This window comes from Natator depressus, chromosome 12 (genome assembly GCF_965152275.1).
Source record: "Natator depressus isolate rNatDep1 chromosome 12, rNatDep2.hap1, whole genome shotgun sequence".
In the NCBI taxonomy this organism is placed as follows: Eukaryota; Metazoa; Chordata; order Testudines; family Cheloniidae; genus Natator; species Natator depressus.
The window spans coordinates 10,465,628-10,489,198 of NC_134245.1; the positions used below are offsets into that span (position 1 = coordinate 10,465,628).

The following is a 23,571-nucleotide window of genomic DNA, read 5'->3' on the forward strand; positions in this document are numbered from 1 at the left end:
CTCTCTGCATTTAGGGCAGGGGTGGGCAAACTTTTTGGCTCGAGGGCCACATCTGGGAATAGCAATTGTATGGCGGGCTCACAAAATTGGGGTTGGGGTGTGTGAGGGGGTGAGGGCTCTGGGGTCGGGCCAGAAATGAGGAGGTCAGGGTGCAGGACAGGGCTCAGGGCTGGGGCATGGGGTTGGGGTGCAGGAAGGGGTGCAGGCTCTGGCTGGGGGTGTGGGCTCTGGGGTGGGACTGGGGATGAGGGTTTGGGGTACAGGAGGGTGCTGTGGGCTGGGATTGAGGGGTTTGGAGGGCGGGAGGGGGATCAGGGCTGGGGCAGGGGGCTGGGGTACAGGGAAAGGCTCAGGGGTGCAGGCTCCAGGCAGCACTTACCTCAAGTGGCTCCCGGAAGCAGCAGCATGTCACTTCTCCAGCTCCTATGTGGAGGCTGCCCTGTCCACAGGCATCACCCCTGCAGCTCCCATGGGCTGCGGTTCCCAGCCAATGGGATCAGGATCAGGCCCTTACTTGTGGTTCCCAGCCAATGGGAGCTGCGGGGGTGGCACTTGGGGCGGCAGCAGCATGCAGAGCGGAGCCCCCGGGCTGCCCCTATGCGTAGGAGCTGGAGAGGGTCCATGCTGCTGCTTCTGGGAGCCGCATGAAGGGGTCCCCGACCCTGCTCCCTGGCTGGAGCTTCGGAGCGGGGCAAGCCCCAGATCCCACTCCCCAGTGGGAGCTCGAGGGCCAGATTAAAATGGCTGGCAGGCCAGATCCAGCCCGTGGGCCATAGTTTGCCCACCCCGGTTTAGGGGCTGATCCAAAGCCAAATGAAGATAACAGAGAAACTCCCATAAACTTCAGTAGGCTTTGGATTAGACCCTTTAGAGGGTACCATTCACAAAACTACACTTACACTATACTCTGTAAATAAAGCTGCACACTCAAAAATATGATTGTTTTCTCCTTAAAGTTCCCATCCTGCTAGTTGCTGATCACCCTCCAGTTCCATTAACTTTGGTGAGAATGGATGTAGCCCAGCACCTAGCAGGATCAGGCCCTTACTACATATCCACTTCCTCTGTGCACACTCTAGTGTAACCAAAAAGGGAATGATTTTCCATGTCTTTATTTAGAGATGGGCCTGAGCCACAAAATTCAGATTCAAACTTTACCAAAGCTGAGCGGGCTTTGTATCTGGATTTTGGTTCACCCCACTGTAGAGATAAGCATGGTTTGCAAAGTCTGGATCCAGATTTAACATCCCTGTGTTTTGGGAGGTATTTGGATCCAGGGTGATGTTTCTGATGCAACTCAGTTTTATTGTTTTCTCTTCGTACTGGTGGCGGTGGCCGTCACAGCGTCCACTCAACCTCTCTAACCTTTTCTATAACCTCTTCTTGCCTATTTCAGCAATTAACTGGCCAGCCCATGAAGAGAACCTAGATGACTGCAGTCACTAAGGAGTTACAGTTTGCACACACAACTAGGGGAAATTTTGGATGTGTGTAGGCGGCCAATAAAAGAGGAGATAAACAATGCAGCTGACTCATACCCAGCCAGGCTTAGACTGTGATTGCATCACTGCTCCAGACAGATCTCCGCTCTTTGTTGCAGTCGCACTAGCTCACTCCTGTAGTCTCTATGCCCACACGTCTGGAGGTAAGTCTCAATATTCTTTGTATGTTTGTTTTCACTTCTTTTATTTGGACACTGAAACATGAAATCAACCCCCAGCCACACTTCCCTCATAAGGATGGAAACTCTTTCACCGTGAATGAAGTGTAAAGGTAGTTTTTAAAGGATCAGCTCTTACGATGGAGGATTTTCCAATGCGTTTCAATGAGGCATTTAAAGCCTCTGACAACTTTCTGCAGTCCCCTTCGTTCAAACGGCCAGCCTTGACAAGCTGTGGTTAGAAACCACATTGTAGTGTGGGCGGTAAAATGAGCCCAGATTTTAAAAGAAGAAGGAGCTAAATCTCTCTACCCAGAAGAGCCGAGCTGTTGGGAGGGCAGCACCAACAGCGTTTTTCCCAATCAAGGATCCTTTTGCATCCCATTTAGGGACTGACTCTGCCACTCTTACTGCCATTAAACAATACCTTAATCTGTGATTAGTCCCACTGACTCTTCCTGCAACAAGCTAGTTCCCAATGTATGTAAAGGTAGCAAAACTGGGGTTTCTGATTTTAAGGTCAGATCCTCACTTGATGTAAATCGGCAATTTACAGATGAGTTGAGAATCTTGCCCAAACCTCTAGATGTATGGGGGGAAATCCTGCTTCCAGCTGTAGTTCATTTGTATAAAAACAACAAGTGGTTTAGAACAGAGATGGGTGAAAACAGATGTCATTCTGGTTTTCAAAACCTCTTTGGTCAGGGTTAGATTTTGCAAAACCAAAATACGGGGGTGATTCAGATCTGGTTCTCATTTTATTTGTGCCACCAAAGTTTCAATAATTGATTCCAGTTTTACCTAGTTTTCTTTTTAAAATAAAAATAAGCAAAACCAGGAGCGATTTGGAGCCAAGACTCATTATTAGACTCTTTCAAACCCGAACATTTAGAGATCTGAATAAACGGTTCTGGTTTTACAGATTTTTAGAGATGAAAAATGATTTTGGTTTTGCAAACCTTTTGATTATTTTTCTCCACAGAAACCAAAACTAAATTTAGGGTGGTTCCACTTTATCCAATCCCCATAATATTTGAGGAATAAATGGTTCTTTTTTTTTGCCTGTCTCTGATTTGGAAGAGCTTTGTGTAATTTTGCCCATAAAATGACTGGCCTGGCTCTGTTGGTCTCATGCCATATTGGATGTGTCCTTTACAAAGTATACTGCTTGAAGCAGATGTAGGATGTGTCCTTTACAAAATACACTGCTTGAAGCTTGAAAAAATAGATTATGTACTTAACCTCTTCATTTTGGGCATCAGAGAAATCTCATGTGTCTGAAATCTTTCCTTCCACATAGTTGTTGCCATCCAGCTCAATAATTCGTTCACAGCAGCATAGAGAGGATCAGTCACAACCCTGCCTGCCTCTGAACTGAGCTAACAAAGTCATTCTCAGAGGCCGTCATGTAGCTACTGAATGAGTGCCTTGTTCTAATAGTTCCTGCAGGAACCACAGCTAGTGCCTTCGGATTCAGTCTAGAATGCTGATGTTTAAAATAAAAAGCAAAAGGTCTAACTCATCTTGTTACATCAAACTTACATTAGACGGGAAATTTTATTGATCAACCGATGGACATTTTAGTCTATTATATGAATTAGGGTAGCACTTGGAGGCATTAACTGAGTTTGGGGCTCCATTGTGCTTTAGGTCAGGGGTTCTCAACCTTTTTCTTTCTCAGCTCCCCTCCCTCCCCACAACATGCTATAAAAATTCCACGACCCGTCTGCGCCACAAAACCTGTTTTTTTCTGCATATAAAAGCCAGGGCCAGTGTTAGGGGGTAGCAAGCAGGGCAATCGCCTGGGGCCCCGCGCCACAGGGGGCCCTGTGAAGTTAAGTTGCTCAGGCTTCGGCTTCAGCCCTGGGCCCTAGCAAGTCTAATGCTGGCCCTGCTTGGCGGACCCCATGAAACCTGCTTGTGGCCCCCGAGAGGACCCCAGACCCCTGGTTGAGAACCACTGCTCTAGGTGATATCAATATACAGTGTAACAGCCACACCCTACTTGGAAGACCTTGAAATTTAATTAGGCAAAATAGACAAAGGATAAAATAAAGGTGTGTGGTTATCCCCATTTTGTAGATGCTCGGCTGAGTCACTGAGAGATTGTGATTTGCTCAAGATCACACAGGCTTTCTATGGCAGAGCTGGGAACTAGAACCAGATCTCCTGCATCCTAGTTTAATGTCTTAACCACAAGACCACACTTTAGCTGAACCCCCAACTTAAAAAGAGAGTTCTCAATCTATACCCCTTACTCACTACTTAAATCTGCAGTTTAGAGCAGCATTAATTCCTTCATGGCAATCTGCTGAGTCTGAGGGGAGCATTCCATTTTGAGCTCTTATGACCCTCTGATCTCCAACCATGCAGTATTCTCATAAACAGACTTCTGAAGACCCTTTTCTTCCCTCTCTGTTTTCCTTGTCTCAGCTCTGTCTGTTCTTGTTGCTTTCTTTCAGCACAAAGTATAGGGGAGCTTTAAGCTCATTATATTTTTAAAACATCCTCACCTGTTATTAATAACACCTGACTCAGACATTAACACAAAGTGGCTGTGTGGGAGGTTGCTATCTCTAGTCAATGGGTATTAAGGCACATATGCACGTGGCCCTAGGGATCTACTATATACAAATGGTGGGCCAAATTCTCTGCTGCTATAAATGAGCACAGCTCCACTGGCTTCAGTAGGGTTTTGCCAATATACCGCAGCAGTGAATTTGGCCTTTTGTTTTGCTGTTCTGTTGACATACAGTATCCTAGTAAATAATGGCACATCTGTAAAAGGCATGGCTCTGGAGGTAGATTGGAATGGATTACGGCATTATTACCATTTCTCATGGGAATTATCTTTCTGTCCAGCATGCAACTATAAGAATTTTAATCTGTTGTTTCCCCAAATTATAACATTATCCTGGGAAATCAAGCATTGTATTATATTAATGTAAATAGTGCCCCCATATTTCCAGGTGATTATAATGGGAACTGGCCATAATATTGATCACTTAGCACCTCATACTTACAAATGGTAAGTAAACCTCAGGATGCCCCTGTGTGGTAGGTAAAATTTTTCCCTATCTTTAAAGGACAATCTGACCCAGAGCATGGTAATACAAAACCTTCTGAATGAGGGTGAAGAGTAGTTTGGGGAACAAAGAGTGGTGTAATTTCAGTGTACCTTGGCAATGACAGCAAAAGCAAATCTAAGGAGGTCTGTTTTTCTTCAGTTCTCTCCCCCACTAAACGGCAGAAAATGGCCAATCTGATGCCCGTAATAGCCCAGGAAGAGCTGGATCACTTTATCTTCACCAGGACAAGTTCTGGCTTCACCCTCAAAGCCTTTCATGCTCCTCAGAACATTAACATATCACTGAAGCTGCTGACCAGTCAGAATACAACAGAGAGGTAGGTGTCATATTTGATTTACTATATAAACAGCTCAGGAGGACAGTAGTGCAAAGAGGGTACCAACATGGACTGTAGCATTTCTGATCCCAGTTAACCTTTCCACTTCAGCGACTCCCAACTGATTAAAAGAGACAAAGTGAAAGAAATACATTGAATTGCACTAGGTGAGAAATTTGACATATGTAATGACAATGGGGCTTGATCCTGCAGTCATTATTAATTCTATTGTGATTGCATCAAAGGGCTCCAATCCAGGTTCAGTGCACCATTGTACTATGCACAAAACAAACACATACAAAGAGCTCACAATCTAAGTTTTAGACAAAACATGATAGGTGAATAAATGGACACATACGAGAAGAAAGGGAGAATGGACAATTGCAGTAGAGATAGGATTGAGTGCATATATTAGTCATAACCACAAACTCTGTCACAAATGGACGTCAGCCTAACACTCACATAACTCCAATTTATTTCATTGGAGTCACAGGCATATAGGGATTTTGAGGTCAGGCCCATACTATTTTTTAATGGTGTGGGACCAAATCACTCTAGTGAATGCACTCATTAGGCTCTCAGTTTCTTGAAAGGGCATCCAAGAGCAGAACATGGCCTTTTTAGTATCTGAGAAGTCTAGATCCTTAGGTGCTTTTTGTAGGAGGTATGCTTAAGCTGAAAAATTCAGATTTCAAATATCTTAAAGTAGTATATGGAGAGGTTGGCTTTTCCAAAACAAAGACAGGAATAATTTATCTAATCCAAGTGAGATTTCAAACACGCGCTAAAATTCTTGCATCCAAGGTTTCCATGTCTGGTCATTGGTTGTGCTTGAGTCTAAATTCTTTCATTTACGGCATTCAAATTTGAATCTTGAAACCAGAACTAGTCTGTCTTTAGTGACGACCTCTATAGGGCTCAGGGCCCTGATCCAAATCCCACTGATGTCAATGGAAAGACTTCTGTGGAGGTTGGATCAGGCCCAAAATGAATTCAGTTTGAGTGTTCTGCTTTTTTATTTTTTAAATTCAATTAAAGTGCAATAATTTACTAATCTAAAATAAGAAATATATTTATTTGGTAGTTTTTTCTAAAAGGCTTGCCCTCTTTCCCCTGTGTGCCCCCCACCTTTTGTTTAAATAAAAAAAAAAGTTAAATCAGACAACAAAAACTAATAATTTATTTTTCCTTTCTGGATTTAAAGTGTTGCTCTAGTTATAAAAGTGATTATGGAAAAATGAACCTTCTTACTCATATCTGCTTTTTAAGTGTCAAGTCTCTGTTTGTTTTTTCCCCCCACTATTACCAGCAATGAGAACAAGATGGATTCTATCCTGCCCATCATTTGAACTGCTAATCTAGTTCCAATGGTAGAAATCCATATTGTTAGTAATGATGTTAAGAGGTAGAAACAAGCACAGTTTGTATATAAACTTTGGAGCCACAATTTATTTATAAACACGGGCATTACCATACTGAATATCCACTATGTTTGCAGTGGAAAAGCTGTTTTCCTTCTTTAAAAAAGAACCCAGCTTGGACTGCCTGGCCTGATTTTTCTAAACAATGCATGTTCAACTGTATTTGCGAAAAGTGCTTGCACAGCTGCACATCTAACTTGAGTGTGCTGTTACTGCCATTGCCCGTGCAATATCCATTCACAAATATATTTGATCTGGAAATTAGTGACCCCAAATATGGAACCCACAGTGTAATTTTTAGTCACTTCTCCCTATAACTGCATTTTTATATACTTCCCTGAATTGTATATCACATGCACACCAGAGAGGATTCCAACAAAAAGCAAAAATACAGGAAGCAACTTTTACTATGATAGGACTGGGCTACAGCAGTTAGTCCCTGTCTTACATTTCCACCATGCATTTCACAGTACTGTGCTCCAGCAGAAGGGAAGTTACCAGCAGCCTCTTGGGCACAGGCAAGCAGTGTTGGGCTGTGTAATGGTGGGTGAGAAATTTGATCCACACCTGCTTAAAATAGTTTTTAGAGAATTTTTCTAAGAGTCTCCCTCCTCTGTTAGCAGTTGCTGGGGGGAGTGGGAACAGGAGCTGGTTTGGAAAACAGATGCTAGTTTGAAGAGTTGTCGGATAACTCCCAATCTCTTACACCAGTACCTGGGACGGATCAGGAAATGGATATCAGTTCAGGGATCAAAGAGTCTCCTGCATGCTGCTGAGGCTGATCAGGGACCAGGAGCCATTGCATACAGTTAGGAAGCAAATACTACAGGGGTCCAGGGTGCTAGCATTACCAATAGTGTCATCAGGCCAAATCCTGATGTCTTTACTCAGTTTTTACTTAGGCATACTCCCACTGAAGTCAATGAGGCTGTCACTGAGTTCAACGGAAGTTTGCTGAAGCATGAGGAATTGAAGTTAAGATCTTAAGATTTATCAGAGAGTACCTACTGCAATAAATATATCCTACAGCCTAAAAACACACAAAGAATAGAATAGTAAATCTGTGATTTATATGGTGTGCAATGTTTGGGACTGAATTAAGTTCCCAAACTTTGGAACAGTTGGGATCAGAAGCCAAACTATCAGCTGGACCCTCTTCCTAAATATACAGATTTGTTTTTCAGCAGGAAACACTAACTGGGTTAGTCTTTAAAATAATGACAGGGGTTGAAATCCTGGTCCCATTGAATTTTACCATTGATTTCTATGGGCTGAAGATTTCATGCATAGAATCAGCAATTCAGAAAATATTGCAGATGGGATCATATTTTTAAAGTTAAATGCAAGTTAAGGAGGAGTGATCCTGTAGCAGAACCAGTTCATTTATCTTCCTTGAAACTGAACATTCTGATCTGATCCACAGATCAGTGCTACCATTGTACAACTGAACAAAGAAGTTATTGTCTGAAGTTCTCAAATAGTCTCAATCTTCTACCAATTAGCAAAATCTGGTTTCCTTATACTTCTTAAAATACATCCCACTGGAATTTAAGAATAAATCCCGTCTGAGTAGAAGTAGATGCAGCTCCACGAAGTCCCTAAAGTTACATCTACCACTTACAGTAGGTCTGAATTTGGCCTCATGGCTTTACCTTTACCCTCTGATGTGGTTTGATCCCATCCATACAGGCAAGACAGACTGTGACTGAAGCTGGTAGAATTTGCAGTGTAGAAGGGACATCACTGATAGCATAAAGAAAGCATATTTTTAGGGGAAAGGCAGGGAAAAAAATCAGTTCAGAGAGGTAATTTTTTCAGTTAGTTTAACTATCCCAAACATTCTTCCTGCCCTTGCATTTTAGATCCTGATAAATATAAATTTGATACTAATGGAACTAGCTTCTTTCTTGTACATTTTACAGTTTTAATGTGAAAGATGTTTTGTAGTCAAGAAAACATTGTTGGTATTAAGCACCAGATAATGGTAGTGGTGGGAAAACTCTACCAAGTCATCCGTCTTTCCAATATCACACAGTATGACTGTTACTCAGCATGTCTGTCTGAAATGCTACTTCTTTATCCCTTGTTCTCTGTTTGCAGTGAGTTGAAGGTGCTACTCCAAGATGTAGCAAACACACGACGCATTCAGTCTGAACAGCTCCTGCCTTCTCTTGGGATCTACCAATCTCAGGGACTTCTGGGGGTCGTGACTGAATGGATGAGCAATGGATCCCTCCACTCACTCATCCACGAGGTAAGGAAGAGTAGGGATCTTTTAGAGGGGCTCCTTTATGGGTGTTAAAACTGTTTAGAAGCTCGGGCAATAATAAAATGAGCAAACTGTACCTCAATTATGGGTATTAATTTTGCAATAGCGTTGCTAAAACTTTTCATCTGTAGATCTCAATAGATAGTGTGAATAGTGACTGCTTTATAATTCTAAAAGATATATACATATCTATATATATCGTGGAATATTACACTGAAATGAATGTTGATTTTTAGCACCACCTGTACCCAGAATTGCCTTTTCCCCTACTCATGCGGATTTTGTCAGATGTGGCTGATGGATTATATCATCTCCATAGACTAGACCCTCCTCTCCTCCACTACAGCCTGAAACCCTCCAATGTTCTTTTGGATACACAATACAGAGCTAAGGTGGGGATGTTTTAAACTTAGCTTTTTGTCTTCATTATTTTCTTGACATGAAACCAGAACAATTTCTCCAAAGGTATGCTTGATTATAGGATTATTTATCAGGCATCTATCCTAATATAAAATACCAGATCAATATTTGATACCAATAATGCCATATTGTTGCTACAATTCACCATTCACTCTTCCCTACAGATAACAGATTATGGTCTAGCCTCCTGGAGGAAGCAGCAAAGATCAGTCCTGCAGAACTGCAATAGAAGCTGCTGGGATTTGATATACCTCTCTCCTGAAATAATTGAAGGAGGTGTGCCCTCACAAGAAGGAGATATTTACAGGTTAGTACAGGTTTTTAAAGGAAAGTTATAGCTAAAGGAGACCTACTTCTTGAGAGCAGTTCATATAATATTGAATTTAATGTTTCTTTCAAGAAAATATTGTAAAATTGTACGACAGTGAAACCTACAAGTCACAGTGTTCCATTCAAATAACAGCTGTTACACATATCATATCTGCATAACATTCCAGACTAGGAATATTGCATCATTTAGTTAAACTTGAAATTCCTAATGTTTGAAGGAAATTATTTCAATACAATTTGTTATATTAAAAATTAAGATTTATGGCCATACCTCTAGGTTAAGCAATTGCCAAACTTCAGCTTCAAAATATTAATTTACAGTAAAAAAGTAGAAAACTGCTGCGGATGACATGCTATGAAGTATATTCTCATCTTGACTTTTTGTTTTGCATATATATCCAAATGTTTTTACACCAATATTGATGTTGATTTAAGTACATTTAAACGTTACAGTGACATATCCTAGAAGTTACAAATAGAAAAAAAAAAAAAGATCTAGGGCCTGATGCAAATTTCACTGATGTAAAGAAAGATTCATTGGGCTTTGGATCAAGCTTTAGTGGGTCAACTAGTTCATTCCCTTGTCAGTATGCTCAACACTACCAAACACTTTATAATTACTGGGGGAAAAAATGAAAAAAGAGGAAGTGAAAGGTTTTGAAACCCACAAATGGAAATTAGGTGAGGTATTATTGGAAAATAAGCTACAGAATTTAAGAGCAAGGCTTTCCCCTGAAACAGAATTCTAGCTGGTCTTTGTATAAGGACAGCCCAGTTGGAAACTGAAATATAAAAGTATGCAAAAATGGAAATCCTGCCAATAAGGAAGGACTTAGTGCAGGGGTGGGCAAACCTTTTGGCCCAAGGGCTACATCTGGGTGGGGAAATTGTATGCAGGGCCATGAATATATGGCTGGGGCTGGGGATTGGGGTGCAGGAGGGAGTGCAGGGTGTGGGAGGGGTCGCGGGGTGCAGGAGAGGGCTCAGGGCAGGGGTTTGGGGTGCAGGAGGGATGTGGGATGCTGCAGGGAGCTCGAGGCTCAGGGCAGGGGGTTGGGGTGTAGGAGGGAGTGTGGAGTGTGGGGGGACTCTGGGCAGGGGTTTGGGGTGCAGGAGGGGTGCAGCATGGGGCTCAGGGCAGGAGGTTGGGGTGCAGGAGAGGGTGCAGAATGCGGGAGGGGGCTCAGGGCAGGGGGCTGGAGTGCAGGAGGGTTGTGGCAAGGGGCTCAAGGCAGGATTTTGGGAGCAGGAGGGGTTTGGGCTCTGGCCCGATGCTGCTTACCTCGAGTGGCTCTGGGGTGGCAGCGGCACGCAGTGGGGCTAAGGCAGGTTCCCTGCCTGCTCTGGCCCCGCGCTGCTCCTGGAAGTGGCCAGCATGTCCAGCAGTGGCTCCTGGGGGTGGGGTGGGGCAGGCGGCTCCATGCGCTGCCCTTGCCTGTGGGTACCACCCCCGAAGCTCCCATTGGCCTCAGTTCCCCGTTCCAGGCCAATGGGAGCTGCAGGGGGCAGTGCCTGCAGGCGAGGGCAGCGTACAGAGCCCTCTGCTCCCCCACCTCCCTCCAGGGGCCGCAGGGACATGGTGCCAGCCGCTTTCGGGAGCGGCGCGGGGCCAGGGCAGGCAGGAAGCCTGCCTTAGCCCAGCTGTGCCACAGGGCTGACAATCCCGCAGGCCCGACTGACAGCCCTGATGGGCTGGATCCAGCCCGCGGGCCGTAGTTTGCCCTCCCCTGACTTAGCGTAACATGGAAAATACCCTTCCCTTGAACTAATGAACTCAATTTTTCAGTAAGTAATCGTAACACCAACACAGATTCCAAATTAACAAGCACAATTTCATTTTTGTTTGCCTCTAGCTTTGGAATGCTATGTTGGGAAAGCTTAAGCAGACAGAAACCTTTTGAAGGTACGTATTTCTCTCTTTCTTGATGATTAATTATATTTTTCTGAATTTATCCTCCTCTAAGCAACACTGATACCAACAGACCTGTCTTTTCAGACCTCGCTTTATCTCAAATCCCTATTACGGTGCTTGGAAGGATTAATTTTTGATCAGTAAGTGTCAGTAAATATTGATTTCAACGTCCACATACAAACGAACAAAAATATTTCCAATGATAATTGAAATCTACAGATAGGCAAAGTAAGACAAATGCTGCTTGATAACTTATTAGAGTATGATTTAAAGATATTTACTTTGTATATTTTGACATGTGATGTTGGCAATTTGTGTTTGAATGGTTTTAAAACTTTAACTTTTTGAACCTCAACATCTACCGTCAATTGTCTGACACTCCCACAATTTTGTGCAACTGTAAAAATTCAATAAAATTGGGAAAAATTTAAAAATAAACAGTATTATCTGTCAAAATTATAAAAAATCAAATTCTGCCAACTGTGTATCCCAATAATGCACAGTTCCATAGCTCTGCATCTCCTGTAGAGAGTCCTAGCCCCAAATGAATATTCTTTTTGTAAAAGAAACAGATACCTTCTCAGGGGTAGCTTTAATGGCATATTTTTTACTATGTACTACCTAAGCCTGTTCACTGTAGCACTCTATTAAATTGTTATTTTGACCTTTCTGCTTAACTTTAATGCATAGCAACAGCTCTTTGGCTTGTGACAGCCAGCATACTAACATCACAATCCAGCATACTGACATTAGGCAGCATCTTAGGGTAGTCTACACTGGAGCTGGAGAGTATAATTTCCAGTTTGAGTGACACACCCATGCTAGCTCTGATCCAACTAACAAGATAAAAATTAAAATGTAGCCATGGCAGCATGACTGGTGGGAAGGACTACCTGCTCAGGTACAATCCCAGTCAATCAGAGCTAGTGCAGGCATGCCTACTCAAGATGGAAATTACATCAGTGTAGACATGCCCTTAGTGGCAAGTAACTTGTCCAGTGAGTAGAACTGAGCTTTTATACATGTTTAAAAATCAGTGAGAGTTTCAGGTCTCAAATAGGAACTTTTAGTTCCTGCTAGACTTAAATTACTATAAAATATGCTACTTTCTGCATATTTTATACCAGAAAATGAAAATATGGAATTTTACAGAGTTGTAGATCTTTAAAGCACTGTATAATAGACTGAAAATTACCCCCATTTTACCGATAAGGAAACTGAGGCAGTGGTAAATGATTTGTTTAACATGACAGCCAGAGCTGAGAACTAGACTTTGGAGTGCTGATTCCTGTTCCATTCTCATTCCTTTAAAGCATGACTCCTTTTAACTTACAGTAAACATACTTTAAAGAGGGATCAGTTTCTTCTATTCTCTCGAGTTCTATGAAAGTGACAGTGCTGTATCGTGTTCCTGAATATGATCCTTCTTACTCCTTCTCTTATAGCTGATTGCTCTAACAATGAGATTTCAGTTTGAGCAGTCATATGTGAAGAAGTATGTGCCTCTGTACTTGATTATCAAACTACATTACAGTTAGTACTCTCCTCTATCTGGAAAATGGCAAGGGCTCCAGGTCTATCTACCTATGGGACTTTCTTTTTCACTACATGGTCCAAGAAAAGGAAACTACCTGCTTGCCTACGGTGCACTAAACACTACAGAACCCAAGAATCAGGGGTTTTGAAAGCAGCAAGATGTGGAACTTTTCCTGGCAATTGTTTAATGACTATTTCTATTAAATATTACTCTAAAACAAGTCACATTACATTTGTATAGCACCTTTCATCCAAAAGGACCCTAAAGTTCTTTACAATTTAACACACACATCTATTTATGAGAATCACTTCACTCACCATCTCTCGAGTGGAACATATATCTATTCAACACACACTAACATTGCACAACCCTTTTGGACAAAAAATGAGGATAGTTTCAAATTTAAAATTTAAAAATTTAAAATTTAAAAATTTCAAAGTTTAAAATTGCAGAGGGAATGAAGGTAGGCAGGATGCAGTTACCCCAGCGAGAATCTGGCCATTACATCAAGGCTAGCAAACAACCTCATTCTTACAAAGAGTGCCATGACCACAAGTGGTCAGGCTCACGATTTTACATCTCTTCAAATTTCCCTAGTGCTTTCTCAAGACATGCAGGGCTCCTGCAAAATTCATCAACGAATACCCCATACACCTCATTTTCCATATGTAATGCTCCTCAAGTTCAGCTTCTCATTTTCTAGTATGAATGAAGATGAGAATTACATACTTGTATATTTCAACCACTGGCTGGCTCTCAAGTACAGAATACGCAGGCATATGCCATAGGGAGAGGTGAGGGGGGCAGCATGCTGTAATTTTGCAATCACATTCGTGAGTTGTGTGTGTGTACATGATCTCAGAATAAGCCAGTGTCTTGGCTTTGCTGATTGCAAGTCACCTAGCAGATTACTCTGTATTTTATGTATGTAACAGCTTTCATTTCGACAGACTTTACAGGCTCAGATTAAAAATATTATGCACAATATACTCATGCAAGGCAGTGCTTTCATATTTTTTCACTGCCATTTTGTAGCTGCCCAGAGGAATTAGATTCTTTTGTGCATGAAGAGAATAATTTTTTAAAATTTGCATGCAGAATTGCATACAGAACTGTGTGGTTAGGCTTCTCACACAGTAACTATAACTGCAAATAGGGTATTTGTGCATGCAGGTTACCAGTTATGCATGCATACCCAGTTGTGACTTATTGCTTAAACAACCCTTCTAACCAGAAATAAATGGACTGCTGCCAGTAGGTATAAATGAGTATTGTCACAGTTGGTCAGCTTTACTTAAGAGTGTGTTGTTGGGTTTTTATTTTTTGTTTTTAAAGAGTAGTCTTAGTTTTAAAATACAGAAAATAACCTGTACTAAACATCATCTTAAAATAGTTCTGAGGGTTTTTTAAATAACATTTTTTCATTCTCTGGCAGGCAAAAAAAACCTGCTGGAAGTTGTGACAGGAGTCTGTAATGGCCTGCGGCCTGGGATTGAAGCAGAGTATATACAGAGCAGTTTGCCCCAGAGAAACAGGCTGTTACAGCTCATCATCCTGTGCTGGCACCAAGACCCAGATTACAGGCCCCAAACTGCAGGTAACATTCAGTATTTGCTCTCCCCTTGTTGCTATAACAAACAGTTTGAGTGTCCTAATTAATGCAGTGTTGTTGTAGACCTGAAGCTCTGTGTGAGCTCAATAGCTTGTCTCTCTCACCAACAGAAGTTGGTCCAATAAAAGATATTACATCATCCACCTTGTCTCTTTAATGTCCTAGATCATTCTACAGTAATGATGGCACAACAGAATGTTGTAACCCCAGCGCGGGATGAAACGGTTGGGGCACTATCACCAGAATACTGTTGTGTTTTGGTTTTGGGTTTTTTTAATACAGATGCCGTGCCCTCCTGTACGGTGGTTTAGTCATTTCAAGATTTTTAGTTTAAATATAGTGTAGTAAGTTTAGCATAGATAAAGGCTAGAAATTACTGGAGATTGCCAGCTAAATTCAGTATTTGAAGAATGGCTGATTTACCTTTAACAGTCCCATCTCAAATTAATCACCATTCCCACTGGAGCAAATCCCACTGTTGGTTAAAACAGAGTAGCTATATTATACCAGCTGAGGATCTAATCCTCTGTTTCTAAAAAGACAGCCCTGAAACATGAATGACAAACTACGGCCAAGATTTTTCAGACCTGTACACAGAAGTGTCCAACTAGCCATCTGCACATGCTTTTACTGTGATTGCTTTGTGCAATCATGAATAAATTAGGTACAAATATGCAGGTTTTTGTGTGCACATTTCTGAAAATCTGATCCTAATTTGTTTATATTAGATCAAAAAATAAAAATATATAAGGCAAAGTTACTTAGAGGTGATTTAAAAGTTTTTAATATGATTGCAACAGAATAATAAAATCAGTGGAAGCACATTGGTGCATAGATATTTGCTTATTTGGATACGCATACATCCTGTATTTAAAATGCATTTTCTTTCCAAAGAATGTGCGGAACTCTTAAAGAGAATTTTGAGCACTTTTAGCAAGGAGAAGATTTCCAGTGCAATCTACAGTTTGATTGATGCAAAGGTTAGTGCAAAATTCAGATTTGGTCCCATACAATTGCATTGCCTGCTTTCTGTGATTATCATCTTTGAAATCAAACAGGAATTTGTCTCTTTGTTATTGCTTCAAAGGGCTAAAAGTTAAAATTTGAAGATCAGTCCCTAAAAGCAGATAGAGCTAAAATACGTCAATCCAAGATTTAAACTCAGCTTCAAAAGTCTAATCCAGGATTCACAAGTGAGACTCTCCATACTGTATTACTGATAAGTATGCACGAGTCACTGACAGTTGGAGGGCCCCCTCACACTGTTCTTTCAGCAGTAGCAAATAGAAGGATGGTTCTAGGTTAACCAGATGTGTTAGTGAACTAGCCTTTCATCTCTGAAGTCCCCAAGTCAGTTTCTGTCTGAGGTTACATGCAGCTTCATCCTAGTGTCCATTCCCAAGATCAATCAGGCCACCACACAGCTGAGAGTGAATATTAGTCTCAGTTACATCAGGTCCAGGTCTGGGACCGCAGAGCAATATCTGATGTCAGAATTGAGATCAGTTGTCAGTACAGCCTGAAGGGAAGGTAGCGCAGGATACTGGTGCAGCTGGGATTTCTCATGGTACTAAACTCACAGTCTGTGAAGTGAAAATGCGAAAAGTCTCCTGGTTTTACCTCATTTGTGCTGGATTCTGACTTGATGAGAATAGTTTTACATCCCAGATTTTGGGAGATTTTTTTTATACTTCTTCTGAACTCAAAGTTGTAGAGGCTGCAATTTGAGAAATGGGATGTGTGATTTGCGGAAGACCAGATGTAGAAGTACCCCAGAAAAGGAGAAGGAGCTCCCAGGCATTGGTCTTTGTGATGGCATGACATTTATGACGTGATTTTGTAATGCACCAAAAAAGCCCTACTTCCCCCAACGCCCACAGCTATGAGTATGAAATAAATACCTGTAGAGAAAGGCAAAACAACCCAATATTGTTTCAGTAGGTAATAGATCTGTACTCTGGGTGATTTTACTCCTAGCTGCAGATCATGTGGTGTATGTGCCTGATATTTTGGCAGTACCAGCATGAATGTTCAATGTATGATTTTTTTAGTCTCATTTGGACTGAATGTTGTGTATATTTTACTAAGTTAGTGTATTTTTTTGTTTGTTTCAGGAGAGAGCAGTAAATGCCTGCAAAGGCTCAGTTCCACATGTGCTTCAGACACATGTGCACAATCTAGAGGTAAGCAAACTGCGTTTTCTTACATATGCACTTGGGGAGGAAAATTTTCCAAGGGTATCTAAGTCCCATTATCAACAGTTACTTAGGCACTTAGACTCCCTAAGGGAGGCTGCCTAGTAAGGCAGGTCTTTTCTATCAAGAAGATAGAAGTAATTTCTTATCCATTTTCATCCCTGTCAGGTCCTCTGTGCACAGAAAAACAGCAACCGGCTTATCGACAAGAGAGTCCCTCTAACAGCACAGAGATTGTCAACTGTTCTTGACAGCCCTGCAGGAAGAGAGAAGGCTAATCAGATGGCACTTGCAGATATCACAGCGCCAAACACAACACAAAAAAGAGGTATGCAGGACTGAGACCATCTTAAAATATTTTTACCTCTAAGTACTATAAAAATATTAAAAAATTATTTGTTGGCTCAGTGTCCATAAAAACATGCCAAATGTCTCCCTCTTCAGAGTGCAACTGTGATATAACTCTTGATATAACCAGAGCAACAGAGTCCACTGCAGTAGAAGAGTCTGCCTTGAGAACAGCAGTGGTGCAAGATTTTTGCAACCGTTCCTCCATTGGGAGAACTCACAGCTAGCCAGTGTATTCCCATACCTGAGTGGACATTCACTGGGTTCAGTGGGGTAAACCAGGCAGCCATAGAATTTGCTGATTTACTATATACTCTGAACACCCTCCACCAGTAAGACACCGGTAGTGCTCTGACCATAACTTAAAGCTGCCCTTCCCTGGCATTTCAAGAACTGCCTGCTCTTCCTCAGAGAGCAAATCCATCCTGGGTCTAGTGGACCCTGCTGGAACAAAGAGGTGCAATTTCTTTTGCCTTTGTCACCATGAGTGAATCTAGCCCTCTACAATGGTACTTATATGGCCCTCAATCACCACAGTGCTTTTCTCTACTTTCTAATACCTGCTGTCAAATGTCTCCACATTAGAAAGTAATTGCTTTGGAAGAGTCCCATCTCTTCAGAAGTCCATGAATGATTCATGTTAGCCATTCCTACCTAACCATATCCTTCTGTTTTTCCACTGTGGGCTTGTCTTGGCAAATGTTTGACAAAGTATTTAAATCCATGTGTATTTCATGTATATAAGCAGACTGGAGGTGTTGACTTAAACATTTCTTCTTTGTTCTTTGATGGTTTTGTTTACAAGATCTGAGCCACAGAAAATCTATTATCTATCTTTGGTGACATCTGAATACATGGGACTTATGATACATGTTTCTTAATACTTAGTACTGAAATAGATTAGTGGCTGTTCCTTTTGGGTAGAACAGGATTTTCCTCAACTTCATCCACAAATTTACAGAAGTCCACAACTATAATCAACAAGTTAAAAGGACACTCACAACTTAGATGTAGCCCAAAGTTTACATTTTTAAAAACCTTTTATTGTAAAAACCTTTTACAACCCACAGAAGAGTTTCTAGAATTAAAACTCAGTTGAAACATTTGAGCTAGACATTCGATTGCAATGTTATTAATTTATTTGTATCAAGGATGCTCCATCAAGGACCAGGGCTCCATTGTGCTAGATGCTGTACAAACATATTACAAAAAAAGATTGTAGCTCTTTGGGACAGGAAAAAAGTATGAGATGCAAACACTACAGCACCAACAAGCTGACTAAACAAAAGTGATTGACAATATTCAAGATGAGATAAAAAAAAATTCCACTTTTAATTCAGTAACCCATGCAAATTCTTTTTGCAATATATGATTTAAGTTTAGTGTCCCTTATACATTTCTAATTTTACAAATAATAATTTATTATTTGGCCATTAAACAACAGTCCCATTATGTGTAGTGTAACAGAGGTGGTATGCTGCATGAAAAGATGATGCTCCACTCCTGGGAATTCATCATTCATACTCTTGCATAAAACAATTTTCTTAAAGTTTGAGAGATGGAGTATGTACATAACAAATGTCAAAACTTCATAAGATGGAGGATCTAGCAGCAAGTGTTCACAGGATGTAATATTTACGACAAGTTAGTCCTCTAAACTCTGTTTTAATTAGAGATCCAGAACTATCCATTTATGAATCCCTATTATGTTCAGCTGTAGTCCAGTTTAAAAGTCTTATCTCACCCATCTTTATTTGTTCACAGCTCATCCAGGCAGTAGAGAATCACCTCTGCAGCATTCCTTTCCCACTCCTTGTACCTCTGATCCACATGCAGGCAGAGAAGATGGTGGTCAGTGTCAAAGGGACCCAAAGGTGTGGCAGCAGCAGCCACTACAGTTATTGCTGCCACCTGAGCACAGCCCCCATCATAGCCAATTTCAAAGCACACAGTGTGAACAAACATTAACAGGTGAGATTCCAAAGAAAAGGCTGATCCTTTCTTAAAGTCGAGTTTGGTCCAAAAACCAGAAGCTAATGGCAATGTGGTATAGTAATATTCTACTTTGCCACACTTTACCCAATGTCTCAGATAAAAACTGTACCTTGGCCATACTCTTGTGTATTTACTGGTAATTAGTGTAACTCCTCTGAAGCTGGTACTTGCCATTGTAAGAAACAGGATACTGGACTAGATGGACCATGAGTCTGCTCCGTTCGGCAATTCCTGTGTTACTAAAAGCTCAGACTTTGGCCTTCAAAGCGAACTTTTGTTCAGAATAGGCACATTGTTCAGAAGTCGACTTTCACCGGAAAGGGGTCTAAAGAAAAACCTCACAAAACATAGCAAGTTTTGTGGTGAAACAGGCCCACAGAGTTTATAACAAATGGGGGGAAAAATACATTGTATGGAGTTTAACCTTTTATTGTGACAATTTCTCACACCTCCAGCAAGGTAGTTCTTGGGGATGCAAAAGATTAGTTGGAAAAAGACTTCCCCTCCACCTTGTTTTTATACTTTCTTTGGGCTAGACCCAGAAAAGGCCTCAATCTTCCTACTGAGCAGCTGTGAATAAGGCTGATTTTTGGCCTGCGAAAGCTGTCTCTTTTTTCCATAATGAAAAAGTTTGTAAAAAACAAGTTTTTCACTTTGACAAAATGAACCATGGTGATCTCCAACAAGCTGGACATTCTTCTGATCTGTTGGATGCTGGGGACATGGTTTCTGGGCAAACCAACAAAAGATCTCCTGTAAACTAAGACAATTCAACTCATGGCCCAATTGGTAACAGACTAGGAAGACTGAGGCATGGTCTCCTAAGTACAGGTGACCTTTTCTTATTTCCTTTCCCTTACTGGAAGGGCAGCCTAATGCAGAGTTTCTGCATAGATCTGGTTTTGGTGTATGCACCTGCTAAGATGCTCCCATCTCCCACTGAAGCAATGAAAGTACTGAACAGTACAATCCTTCAGATCTGCCTATGGTGCCTTCTGCGCTTCCATCCTCTACTGAGTAGACTAATACTCTCTAGACATAGCTAAACTACTTTACATAACAGTTATACAGATGATAGATTACCAGGATCAGACCTGGGAATCCCCTCCCCTTAAGTCATCTTGCTCACTAAATATTATTTTCTGTGCTAGTTTTGAACAAAGACTGCAAGTAAATGAACTCTTCACCAGCTCCTGTTGCTCCACTGAATTTACATTTCTATTAGTCACTTCATTCTTGACATTAATGCTGCCACTAGCTAACAGTTTAATAAAAAAGTCTGACAGTTTGGCATATCTAATTTTGTTCCTTTTTATTCAAGGTCCTTGCTGCAAAGGCAACTGGTGCCAGATCCTAGCCTGTGGGCGACAGACTATCTTGAGCTGCATGACAGAAGGGCGCCTCAACCACATCCTTGATGTCCTTCGCTCCCAGCGAGTGTTGTCTAAAATGGACTATGAAATGATCACCTCTTTCCCCACCCTGACCAGCCGTGCTCGTGCTTTGTTGGACACTTGCCTCTGCCTTGGAGAGGGGGCAGCTCAGATTGTAGTGACTGTGCTCTCAACTAGCAAATGTAGCCCTCTGGCACGAGGCAGCCACATCACAGACAGCCCTGCTAAATTAAATAGACGACTGCAGTGACTTAAGTTATTTTTAATAGCATATTTCATGGATCGGTGCACTGGTAACGTGGAATGACATTAATTCATGTTCATTTCTCATTACCCACTGACTAAAAAGTCTGTTCCTTTTCCTACTGCTCAGTGACTTTAGTCCTCTAAGAGTTCGAGACACCCATTGCCTGCAGAAATAACAGGGCCTGGTAATATATATTCCAACTTGAACCTCTGAGATGGTAGGATTATGGGAGTATGCCAGAGTCTAGTTCAAGTCACATGTCACTTATTATTTCCTGGTTTCTTAATGGAGGTAAATTGATTGTGACTTATTGGTGGACGGCTGAGAGGAAGGCTGGTGGTAAGCTCTTCCAAGTCTGAAAGGCACTTAAGGATGGGCTGTTGCCTGGGAAGGAAGAAAGAAGCTGCTTTTGCCAACAGCCAAGAACAGCCAAGCAAGCTGTTGCAGTGAAAGTGAAAATCATTAAGGAATAAGTTTTCAGGATCTCTTCAAACGAGCCTCTTACATTTAACATCTTGCAAACTGAACCATTTTTTAAAAATTTTTCTTGCACAAATGCTCATTTGTCCTTGTAAACTGGCACACTTACATTTTAGCAGGTGCAAATTCAGAGACTCTTTTGCAATAAAATGGCCCTAAACAGGTTAAAGTTACCTGGATACAGCATGTTAATGTTGTTCCGTTTATGAATGTTACAGGTATACAATGTGAAGTTAAGCTGTAAGATAAGAGGTGCCAAACTGACCACTTTGGAAGGACAGTTCCGTTGAACTGTGAACAAAGATACTCACATCAAAGATTATCTTTGTTAAAACGAAAATGAAGTGCACAAGATGTCTCCATTCGAAAGCACAGTGGGATGCCTGCAATATTCACAGCACTGGATAAGCCCAAGAACATTATCATTACAAGATATATAGATATTTCAGATGCCAAGCTACATTGTTTTGTTTTACTGCATTGCAATTGTTCTTTTCTTTTCCAAGATGTTCAAGTAATCCTATGGTTTGATGTGTTGGAATTTTAAAGGCAGGAGTAGAGTGTTTTAAGGTATATTTATACAAGGGATTATTTATTCCACATGATATAATTTGAAACCAATGCTTTAGAAGTTTTAAAATAAACGTTTTAGAAAATTCAGTCAAACTGTCTTAAGGTTGTTTTGTGACTATAAAAATGGCTAAAATTTAAAGCAGTGTCAAAGTATGTTAGAAATAAAAAGAAAAAAGAAAAGGAGTACTTGTGGCACCTTAGAGACTAACCAGTTTATTTGAGCATGAGCTTTCGTGAGCTACAGCTCACTTCATCGGATGCATAGCATATCGTGGAAACTGCAGAAGACATTATATACACACAGAGACCATGAAACAAAACTTCCTCCCACCCCACTGTCCTGCTGCTAACAGCTTATCTAAAGTGATCATCAAGTGATCATCAAGGAAGGCCATTTCCAGCACAAATCAAGGTTTTCTCACTCTTCCCCCCCCCACACACACACACAGACACAGACACACATACAAACTCACTCTCCTGCTGGTAATAGCCCATCCCTCTTTGAAACCTCTCTTTATAATGCGCATGATAATCAAGGTGGGTCATTTCCAGCACTAATCCAGGTTTTCTCACCCCCCCCCCACACACACCCCCTCCAAAAACCACACACACGATCCATCGTCTACAGCCAAGCTCTGCGATACAACCGCATTTGCTCCAACCCCTCAGACAGAGACAAACACCTACAAGATCTCTATCAAGCATTCTTACAACTACAATACCCACCTGCGGAAGTGAAGAAACAGATTGATAGAGCCAGAAGAGTTCCCAGAAGTCACCTACTACAGGACAGGCCTAACAAAGAAAATAACAGAACGCCACTAGCCGTCACCTTCAGCCCCCAACTAAAACCCCTCCAACGCATTATTAAGGATCTACAACCTATCCTGAAGGATGACCCAACACTCTCACAAATCTTGGGAGAAAGGCCAGTCCTTGCCTACAGACAGCCCCCCAACCTGAAGCGAATACTCACCAACAACCACATACCACACAACAGAACCACTAACCCAGGAACCTATCCTTGCAACAAAGCCCGTTGCCAACTGTGCCCACATATCTATTCAGAGAACACCATCACAGGGCCTAACAACATCAGCCACACTATCAGAGGCTCGTTCACCTGCACATCCACCAATGTGATATATGCCATCATGTGCCAGCAATGCCCCTCTGCCATGTACATTGGTCAAACTGGACAGTCTCTACGTAAAAGAATAAATGGACACAAATCAGATGTTAAGAATTATAACATTCATAAACCAGTTGGAGAACACTTCAATCTCTCTGGTCACGCAATCACAGACACGAGGGTCGCTATCTTACAGCAAAAAAACTTCAAATCCAGACTCCAGCGAGAAACTGCTGAATTGGAATTCATTTGCAAATTGGATACTATTAATTTGGGCTTGAATAGAGACTGGGAGTGGCTAAGTCATTATGCAAGGTAGCCTATCTCCCCTTGTTTTTTTCCTACAAACCCCCCCCCCCAAGACGTTCTGGTTAAACTTGGATTATTGCTGTGCACATTGTAAGATGAGCTATTGCCAGCAGGAGAGTGAGTTTGTGTGTGTGGTTTTTGGAGGGGGTGTGTGTGTGGGGGGGGGGTGAGAAAACCTGGATTAGTGCTGGAAATGACCCACCTTGATTATCATGCGCATTATAAAGAGAGGTTTCAAAGAGGGATGGGCTATTACCAGCAGGAGAGTGAGTTTGTATGTGTGTCTGTGTCTGTGTGTGTGTGGGGGGGGGGGGGGGGAAGAGTGAGAAAAC

General features: G+C 41.6%; 1 protein-coding gene across 1 annotated transcript; it reads left to right on the forward strand.

The window, feature by feature from the left end:
• Positions 1–1,521: 1,521 nt before the first annotated feature.
• Positions 1,522–22,239, forward strand: LOC141996813 (receptor-interacting serine/threonine-protein kinase 2-like). The gene is made up of 12 exons (XM_074969109.1): positions 1,522–1,645; positions 4,888–5,065; positions 8,587–8,740; positions 8,992–9,147; positions 9,340–9,482; positions 11,359–11,408; positions 14,390–14,551; positions 15,461–15,546; positions 16,681–16,749; positions 16,930–17,089; positions 18,874–19,080; positions 20,426–22,239. Exons 1-12 carry the CDS (start codon positions 1,522–1,524, stop codon positions 20,746–20,748), a joined length of 1,812 nt encoding a protein of 603 aa, XP_074825210.1. The 3' UTR covers positions 20,749–22,239.
• The last annotated feature ends 1,332 nt before the right edge of the window (positions 22,240–23,571 follow it).